Source organism: Scomber japonicus, chromosome 14, assembly GCF_027409825.1.
Source record: "Scomber japonicus isolate fScoJap1 chromosome 14, fScoJap1.pri, whole genome shotgun sequence".
Lineage (NCBI taxonomy): Eukaryota > Metazoa > Chordata > Actinopteri > Scombriformes > Scombridae > Scomber > Scomber japonicus.
Window position 1 is genome coordinate 4430121 of NC_070591.1, and position 10673 is coordinate 4440793.

A 10673-nucleotide genomic window follows, 5' to 3' on the forward strand; every position below is an offset into this window, starting at 1 on the left:
TGAGCTCTTAACTTATGCTGCCATAGGCTTAGATTGCCGGGGGACCCCCATGATGCACTGAGCTCCTCTCTCCTTCTCCCTCTCTCTCTCTCTATCCATCCATCTATATCCATTAACATTCATGTTCTATTAATGCATTCAATAAGATATACTTCTTCCCCGGAGTTGTCTGTGCTTTCTCGTCTCACAGGTAATCTGGGCCTGTAGACGTCCGGATGACGGATTCCAGTCCTGGACCTTCTAGCTTCATTGTTGATTTTCATTGTGCTTCTCTCCTCTATCCTTCCTTTCTCTCCTCTCAACCCCAACCGGTCGAGGCAGATGTCTGCCCACTTCTGAGTCTGGTTCTGCCTGAGGTTTCTTCCTTAAAAAGGATTTTTTTCTCGCCACTGTTGCTCATGTGGGAATGTTGGGTCTCTTTAAAGTTAAAACCTGAAGAGTTCAGTTTAGAACCTGCTCTATGTGTAAAGTGCCTTGAGATAACTTTGTTGTGATTTGGCGCTATACAAATAAAGATTGATTGATTGATTGATTGAGGAATCTGCCGGTAGTGAAACAGGCTAGATCACAGGCAGAATGCGAGGCTTGACCATTCAATGTAAGGTGTACTATATCTCTTGTTGTTTGTTCCTCACTCCAGAATCAAAACTAAAGGTGACTGTGCCTTTTAAAATTAAGGCTCCTACATTATGGAACTGTCTCCTACTGGATTTAGGATCTGTGTAGTCAAATATCTACTTTACCTATTACTTTACCTTAATTACACTATGTTCATGCTTGCTTGACCTTTTTTTCCTTTTTGTTGAATGCTACATACACATAGATAAGCTTAATTAGTAAAACCAAAATGCATATTCATAGAAAAACCACAGAAATATATTGGTTAAGAAACCATGATGCAGAAATGCATGTCAAATACAGGTCATCTGTCCACATACACCAAACACACAGCGGATATATTCTGCACACTGGTTTGATGCAGAGGACAGTAAACAGACATCAGCATACAGAAGTCATTCAGGTTGTGGTCCTGCAGCTTTCAAAGGTACATTTACTACATTTATCACTTTATTGTTTTTAACAGACAGTTCAGAGGTATTGGTACATGTAGAAACTTAATACAAGAAAACTGAAACAGTCATTAAGAGAAATATGCAGTTTTACGCATTTGTTTTGTATGTAATGCTTAATTTTTTGGGGATGCTGTATTTATACTTTATACAGTCTTTGTGTGTGTGTGTGTGTGTGTGTGTGTGTGTGTGTGTGTGTGTGTGTGTGTGTCTGTGTGTATTCCTCTTTATAACCTCATAGGTCTCTGAAGAATGGAGGAACAGTACAGCAACAACACGTTCCAGAACGACAGCTATTATGATTATGATTATGATGATGTGGGTGAATTAGTACTCCCATTTGATCTACCGATTCAGCTAAATATTGCGTTTTGGATCGCCATCGTCATCTGTCTTCCGTTGATCATACCGGCCATCTACTATCTGTATTCTCTGGTGCGTACATTATACTGAATATTATATAGTGACGGATCTTAATAGATTTTGGAGTTAAAGGACTTGGTTGGCAATTTTCTATATTGTTCTTATTTTCAGCAAAATCAAGCCTGATATATCTTCCTCTGTGCTGTAGACCTCAGTTGTTACCAAAAACCATTAAGAACATGTAAATGAACAGCCGCACTGGAAGATATGTTCTTTTGTTCCTGGTTACTCTAACTTATTTAGGATCACAATAAAACAAATTTGGATACATGCACACATGCTTGGTGGTTTGGCTCTGCACATGACATTTGTTGACAAAGAAGAAACAAGAAAAATGTACAAAAATTGGCAGGTGTTAAAGGTAGGTGTATTTAATAAATAACAAAATAAATGTTATAATTGTAAAGGTTCCCTTTAAGAAACCCTCTTTTGAACATCTTGGTCTGATCAATATGAGGAATTCTCAACAACAGAACTCAAAGTTTTTTATATAGGGATCAATCAGTAGTCTGTAATGATCAGGGTTTTTTCATTAGATTTTTATAGTATTTAGTATAATTATTATTATTTAGTAGTATCCTTAGGACTGATATGTCTAGTTACCATCTGTGTTACTTTTTGACTTAAAACAACCTTTTTGTTCAATTGTAATAACTCAGTTTTACAATTTAGACATTATTGAGCACAGTCATTTGTATTAATCAAATAATTTTAAGATGTTGCCCAATCCTAAAATTCCATTTACACAATATTCAGAGACATGACTAAGTTCAGAGCAGCATGTTTACAATTGAAGTGCTTTTTCTATTCATGTTCTCCTGCAGGTACGTGATGATCACGTTGCTCCAATCTACGTCATCAACCTTCTCATCTCTGACTTTATTCAGCTCTGTTGCATGGTGATGTGGTTGGGAAAACCCAAGCGTCTTCTGTTCTTCATCACCTTGGTAATTCACATCATTGGTGTAATGGCCAGTGTCGGCTTCATGGTCTGTATTTCCCTGGAAAGGTAACTATCTGTTTTCTTATGATGTGTGTATTGCTAGGGTTGTCACTTTTTCAAAAATGTGTGAACAAAATTGTAAAGACCTGCAATTAATGTATTAATATGAATGTCGGTGACACCAGACTGAGTGTGCTGAATAATATGCAGTCAAATGAGGTTGTACATTTGGCGCTGATCTGCTCTTCTGTGTTGCCTCAACCTCCAGTGGCTCAGTGGGTTGGTTAGCTAGCATGTTTTACAGAGTGGACTAATAGCCTGATCTTTGATCCTGACTTTGCCGTCCATGGTGTGGAACCCAAAATACTTCCACACACAGCTCTTCAGATGGTTTAGTGTTGTAGTTGTTCATTAAGGAAAGCTCCGCTCACTTTTATCCTCCATTAAAAAAACAACCGCATATTAACAGTACCTCAGTTTATTGATGGGTCAGCAGGGCATGTTACAGGTTGACCTGGTGAAGTTTTAGAGCGCCCTCTGCTGGAAGAAAACTACTTCAATTGGTCTGACACAGACTGCAGCCTACATTCCAGCAGCTCATTACAACTTGAATATGAACTTTTCATCCCTAGAGTCTGGCCTGTGGCAAAAAAGGAGTCACACAGGTATTCATTAGTGCAAGAGTAAATCTAATCAAAACATAATAGTGAAAATTAACAGGAAACAACAGATAGGTAGGGTTAGTCTGTAAAACCAGTCATCTAGGAAGTGGATGAGTGTGTGTGTGTGTGTGTGTGTGTGTGTGTGTGTGAGACAAGGTAAATGAACCAAGAAAGCAATGCAGGAGTGTGTTGGGGAGAGGAGAGCCTGGCACACCGGGTCCAGGGCCCTGTTCCAGGATTACCAAATAAACCAGGTTTATTTCATTAGTCTGGCTCATTTTCAGAGATGTATAGTAGCGAAGTAGAACTACTTCACTACTCTACTTAAGTACTAAAATGCTGTATCTGTACTCTACTGGAGTATATTTTTCTACTTCCACTTTTACTTCAGTATATATTTTCGATGAGTTTAGTACTTTTACTCCGATACATTTTTCATGTGCTGCATCGTTACTCATTATTAAACATGTTAAGAATCATTCCAAACCCACAGTCACTCTAGGTTCTAGTCTACCGTCCCGTTCAGAGTTTATGGTTGCTATAACAACCGTTGCATCCAATTTTACTGTGGCGCGAACAAGATCTACATGACGTAATGCGTGCAAAGGGTGAGAAGACCGCTCGTTCTGCTCCCTGCTCAGCCTCTTTCGCTCTGCTGCCTGCCTGCGTCGAGAGTAAGTGCTTTGAACCAGAGATGGAAGAACCAGAAACAACACCTTCAACTTGGAGTGATCGTGGTGGTGGCGGTGAGGAAGAAGACCACCCCTGGCCCTACTTACAGTCCATGTTTTCATTTGTGAAAGATTAATAATAATAATTATTAATAACTATTAATATTTATTTAATAACTACATTACACAATACTTTTACTTTTACTTTCAGTACTTGAGTAGGAATTTTAAAAATAAACTACTTGCAATACTTAAGTACAAAACCTGTTTAATACTTTAGTACTTCCACTTAACTACGGTGCTTAAAGAGCACTTCTACTTCTACTCAAGTCACTTTTTTGATAGAGTACTTGTACTTCTACTCAAGTCTGGATCGCTAGTACTTTATACATGTCTGCTCATTTTCCAGCAGATTCAGTTCCATAAAGCAAACTCAGTACAGTTCAAGCTCAGTTACCACAGCAACTTATGCTGGCAAACTAACCTGGTCTGGACCAGGCTAATTGTCTGGACCATGCTAACATATTAAATGGTTTCGTTATTGGCCATCATTTAAAAAAAATTCACATAAAGTCGACTTAATATGAGTATATATACACACATATATAGTCAACTTAATACTGCTGTGAGCCGGGGGAAGAGAGAGGCAGGATGGATGCCGAAGGGGCAAGTCTGGGTGGCGAGGAGGCAGGCCAGGAGCAGGTCCAGCTGGCACGAGCAGGGTGCAGGCGATCGAGGACACTCCTGGGCGCAGGGCAAACAATGTAAGAATTAGTATCACACACGGAAACACAGCATGAGAGTATGGGAGTCAGGGCAGCACACCGCATGGGAGACTGGACGATCTGACGAGGAGTGGCTGGAGCGACCGGGTTTTGACTGTAGCTGATGAGATGTAGAACAGGTGTGTCGCCTGCACACCTGCCAGCTCGTTAGACCTGCTCCTCCAACAAGGTTTGGTGTTCTTGGATCCGGGTCTGTAGGTGATAAAGAACTGGAAACGATGTTCCGCCCCCTCAAGCCAGTGTCTCCACTTCTCAAGAGCCAACTTAATGGCCAGTAGCTCACGGTTACCAACATCATAAGTTTCTTCGAGAAGAATGCACAGGGGTGAAGTTTCTGGTCCTTGGGGGAACGCTGTGACAGCACCGCTCGAACTCCAACATCTGAAGCGTCCACCTCCAAAACAAACTGCAGGGCAGGATTGGGTTGAACCAGGGTGGGCGCCGAGGTGAATCGCTCCTTGAGGGTGGAGAAGGCTCTCTCGGCATCTGGGTTCCAGTGGAAGGAGGACTTTGATGAAGTGAGTTTGGTGAGAGAGGCTGCAAGACTACTATAGTTCCTGATTAACCGACAGTAGAAATTGGCTAAACCCAGGAACCTCTGCAGCTGTTTTACTGAAGATGGGACCGGCCACTCTGCCACCGCTTTGATTTTCACAGGATCGGCCTCCACCTGCCCCCTGCCAATGATAAATCCCAAGAAAGTTACAGAGGGAACATGAAACTCATATTTCTCAGCTTTCATGTAGAGTCTGTAAAAGAGCATGATCTTTGCTGAATTCTAGGGCGAGGTTGTGATACAGGGAGGGAACATTGGTGAGGTTGGGAGCAGGGACGTGCACATGATTATAGAGAGGCAGGGGCTCAAAGTCGGAAAAGGGCAGCATGTGCGTGCCAATTTTTTTTTTTCGGTCCTTTACACAATATGGAAATTAATGTAAAATTTAAAAATAAAGTGCTAATAGAAAGCAAACTACTTAGCTGTGTGTCCTGTAGGTGAAGGTGATATGAAATTGCCATTTATTTTGTGTCAACAAATGATTGTCAACATGAGTAGTAATACAGTTTATATCCCCAGAATGCTGAAATTACTATATTATTATTATTATTATTATTATTATTATTATTGTTATTATTTTGTTAGCCCACACGTTAGTAGTAAAGTCACAATAAACTTTCGGACCTGTACTTCAGACCTGTAGTGAAGGAAATATGATCCGCCGTAAACACGCTGCATTTTATTTTGAAAATTAACCCAGTGTTTTATTTTGTATTTTGTACACGATTTCCTGTCCCGCACGATCTGCTCTGTGCTGATTTGATGCGCCGTGCTCCGACGTCCAGCAAAAATAGAAGCTGACACATTGACTAAAATAGAGCGTTTTTCTGAAATATGACCCATTTTTAAGCACGTTGGATAAGTGGACAGAGACTAGTTAGACCATAACTCACAGGTTCAAGTTGCTCCACTGTCACGTCTCCTCAGTTTCTCCGCACCCACCTCTCTCTCTCTCTCTCTCTCTCTCTCTCTCTCTCTGGCGGCTCTGTGACCGAGCGGAGCCGCAACGGATAGAGAAGCAGCGGCTCAACACACACAACAATCCCGTATTACAAGAAATGGGTACATCCCTAACAGGAATTTATTAGTTATTTAAAATAAACACGCACACACACACACACGCACACACACACACACACACACACAGAGAGAGGGCACTTTTTAATTAAGGAGCGGGAGGTCGAGCAGACTGGAGGCAATTCTGGTGACACTTTAAAGAGCCATTCAATCAATCAATCTTTATTTGTATAGCGCCAAATCACAACAAAGTTATCTCAAGGCACTTTACACATAGAGCAGGTTCTAAACCGAACTCTTCAGGTTTTAGGTTCACTATTCTACCCTGAGACCAATCAATGTGTGGGTTGTGACGTTTTAACCAGGGGTGGCCTAGGACCACAGGAGTAAATAGGGACTGAAAAACTTTGAGTGTGATGAATTCTCTGTAATTACCTGAAAGAATCAACTGCAGGGGGCCGGTCCGATGGGTTATTCTATCCAATAGCCTCCCATTGAGAGCACGAACATTGATTGACTCCAGTGGTTCCAACTTCAAGTTCAATTGGGAAGCCAGGGTGGCATCCAGAGGATTATCCTCGGCTCCAGAGTCGATCAGAGCTGTCAGGGAGTAGGATTCCGAGGGAGAGTCCAGTGAAGCAAGACGTTGAAACTTCTGGGGGTTATTAGAGGAGAAGATTTGGCTCACCAGCAGCTCCTCACCCACTGGAAAGCCTAATCTTTTGGCCGAACAGAGCAGGAGGCAATGAAGTGTCCACTCTTCCCACAGTACAAACACTCCTTGTTGCTCATTCTCCGCTGGCGCTCTGCCTGGGTGAGATGGGCTCTGCCTAACTGCATAGGCTCAGGGGCTTCATTCCACACTTGCGGAGGAGGAAGAGGAGGTGCAGAGGGAGGCCTGACTGTCTGTCCGGGGTCAGAGGAGGAGGGGCTCCTGGAGAACCTAGTGGGGATGTGAACTCTTTCACGCCTGCGTTCTCTAAGTCGGGAGTCTATCCTAGTGGCTAAGGAGATTAGGGCATCAAGTGACTCAGTTTCCTCTCGTGCCGCTAATTCATCCTTAACCGCCTCACTTAAACCCCAATAGAATGTCCCCCTTAACGCGCCATCGTTCCAACCTGAACCCGCAGCAATAACCCGGAAGTCAATGGAGTAGTCTGCTACGCTGCACGGTCCCTGACGTACAGAAAACAACTTATTCGAAGCTTCCTCCCCCCGAATTGAGTGATCAAAAACTTTAGAAAACTCCTCAACAAACATATCATAGTCAGTGAAAAAAAGAGGCGAACCCTCCCACAAAGCTGTTACCCAGTCTAATGCTCTTCCCCTTAGCAACCCCATAATATACTGGATCTTAGCCATATCTGAAGCAAAGGAGATAGGATAAAGCGAATTAGCGAACACTGGAGCAAAAAGAACCTACACTTTGTGGGATCACCTGCGTAAGGCTCAGGATCAGCTATAGAGGCCTCACAGATGGGGGAAACTAAAGGGTGGCGGGGTGTTCTGGGAGAAGCGACAGTCAGGAACTCAGAAAGCTGGTCCGAGAGTGAAGCAACCTGATTACAGAGACTCACAACTTGCTGGCCGAGTTTGGCGTTGCCCTCCGTCAGATGGTGCAGCTGTTGGTCATGGTGTCCAAGAAGTGCTCCGTGGGAGGAGAGGGCATGGTGGAGCGAGCCTGGGTCTGCTGGGTCCATGATGGTCAGATCATTCTGTCGTAAATGACAACTGAGAGAGCAAACAATGTAAGAATTAGTATCTAACAAACACACACAGACACAGACACACACACACACACACACACACACACACACACACACACACACACACACAGAGAGAAGAGGAACTGTCACAACCCCACATTCAAAATAAATTTCAAATAAGAAGTGACAGCCCTAGTACTTACATGTGTTTGATCATTAAATCTCAATATATTTCTGAAGCATCCTTGAGATCCTGATTATACTGGAACTGATGATATAAAGATGATCTATGTTTCTATCTTGTATTACAGGTATTTGGTCATTGCCTGGCCTCTGTGGTACCGCTTCAGAAGAACCGTGAAGGTCTCAGTGGTGGTCTGTGTTGTGGTCTGGGTCTTAGCTTTGGTCCTTACTTTTTTGTCCATGTTCATTGGACCCAAGCCCATTGCAGTAATCCTTCTCCTCCCCTTCCCCGTGCTCATCTTCTCTGTGGTTGGGATCTTTAAAGGCCTGTCTGCTGCCATCTCTGTGTCCTCTGAGGAAAAACGACGAATTGTTGGAGCTACAATTCTGGTGTTGCTTAATTACACACTGCTGTTCCTGCCTCTCATAATTTGGAGCAAAACATTAGATCATACTATGACTAACCCTTTTGCATTCATCTGCTTAAATCCTCTTGGAGACTTGGTTCTGTATGTTTTCATGAGAAAAGGGGCCATAGACAAGATTTTAGCCTCTCTGTGTTGTTGCAGGATGGAAACACAGCAGCAGCAGATCATTGCTGTAAATGATAATAACATGACGACAGTCAGCTCTGTGTAGGCAGAGGAAGCTAACAGAGTAAAGAAAGGGAGCAATTCAGAGAAATAGAAAGGAAACAAGATGGTGACTGATATACAAAAAGCTCATATACTAGTCTTTTGCAACAGCAAATTTTGTTTTTATGGTTAAATGTAGGCATGTTGGTTAAATGATAATTTCAGTTAATTTCAACATTGCATTATTTCCATAAATATGATTTAAATTGGTCCTGCTCGCTTTTTCCAGAATTATTATAAAGATTCAGGGAAACAAAGACTCTCTCAAAGTTTCATTTCAATTGTTTGTTTCAGAGTCTGAATGAAAGTAAACACATAAACTAGTTGTCTGTAGCAGCCATTACGGCTCATTTCTTAGGGATCTACATCCAGGACAGATTGCAGATCATTATTTTACATGTGTGAGGCTGTGGCTGCTTTTACATTTATTCAAGCTCATGCTAGAGATGTAGACAAGAGATCAGGCATGTTGTATAAAGATGCTTTTTATTCTATTTTTATTTTGCTTTTTACTAATACTAATTTTGTCTGTTTGTTTTATTCATTTGTATTATTTTTACATTCATATACTGTAAGTAATACTTGTTTTGGGTGGCATGCATTTAACATTTAACTTGTTCTGATGTACTATTACGTCCATGCCTGCCTAGCTCTTTTCTCTCCTCCTCAGATAAGATGTAGATAATCACAAAGCTACTGGGTGTCATCACTCAACATATATATTGTAGTCTGTTTGCATGCAGAGAACACAACATCACACTTGGTGCTGCAGCTTTTAAAGGTAACATGAATGTCACATTGCTCTGTGGATAGACATAATTAAATAACTATATAAATATGTTTTATAACATGTATAACATAAGATTTATAAGAAATATAACATGAATAAATGAATATGCACACTGATATGAAGATGAATATTTGACACAATGGATAATATCACAAGCTTTTAAAATACAACACATTGTTAAAGATGTACTATGCAGGACTTTAATTGAATTTAAAGAGCACAGTGTATACCTGCTCCACATGTAAAATGCCTTGAGATGACTTTTTTGTGTTTTGGTTATATAAATAAAGATTGATTGATTGATTGATTGATTTGTCGGTTGGTGTTTGTAGTATTCACAGTATTCAAAGCCTCCTCCTTGGCTCTGAGAGAGAGAGAGAGAGAGCATTGGCAACAAATACTGATTTCATTTAAGTTTCTGCTCTTTATTCAACTTTGTATCAAGTTAACTGATAAATATAAACCATTAATGGTTAATAATTAAAGGTAAAGGTATTATTTGTGAAGGCATCCTCACTTTACTTTTAGTGTTTAAAACACACAAACACAGGCAAACAGTATGCAATATATATTTATCTAGAAAAACTCAGGAAGCTCAACTGCTGCAATATCTGATAACAAGGTTGTATGTGTCAAATACTGACCTCATCATTAAACTTTCAGGAAGCAGAGTCACATGTATCACAGTAATGGGAAATAACAAATGTGACTACTTAACGCCCTAAAATTAAGATTTAAACTCAAGATAAAGTGTTGCAAGCATGAAGCTCTGAAGACACTACTGATGTAAAGACACACACACACACACACGATTTCTAAATATGATTAACAGATTGAACTCTTTTTTTTATTACAGATTTTAATATGAACATCACCAGCTGCTTCAGTAAACAGGATCTATTTTTAAAAAAAAAGGGATGTGTGCTCCAATCAATGAGGAAAGAAACAAAGTCTCAATACAGTAGAATTTAAAGTTTTCATTAAAAATTGTCGCTCGTGTAAGCTCCCTTGAGTGTTATATGCACCATGCAGAAACCGAGGAGGGACTTGTCCTTTGTGTTAAAGTGTCTCACTGAAGCCCCATATGTGCCTATTGCTCATGCAGAGACAGGAAGCTTTGTCTCTACTACAAAAACAACTTTTCTTCTGTCTCTCTGTTCTGCCTAATGAGTGAGAGAGTTGCTTGCTCCTTTTGTTTCTGTAGGCACAGGGCTGTATCTTTGCATTCTAGT

General features: G+C 41.0%; 1 protein-coding gene across 1 annotated transcript; it reads left to right on the top strand.

The window, feature by feature from the left end:
• The first annotated feature begins 1322 nt into the window (after positions 1 to 1322).
• On the top strand, positions 1323 to 8676 carry LOC128373284 (mas-related G-protein coupled receptor member B5-like). The gene is made up of 3 exons (XM_053333575.1): positions 1323 to 1505; positions 2318 to 2502; positions 8145 to 8676. The coding sequence occupies exons 1-3, from the start codon at positions 1323 to 1325 to the stop codon at positions 8653 to 8655; spliced, it is 879 nt and encodes a 292-aa protein (XP_053189550.1). The 3' UTR covers positions 8656 to 8676.
• The last annotated feature ends 1997 nt before the right edge of the window (positions 8677 to 10673 follow it).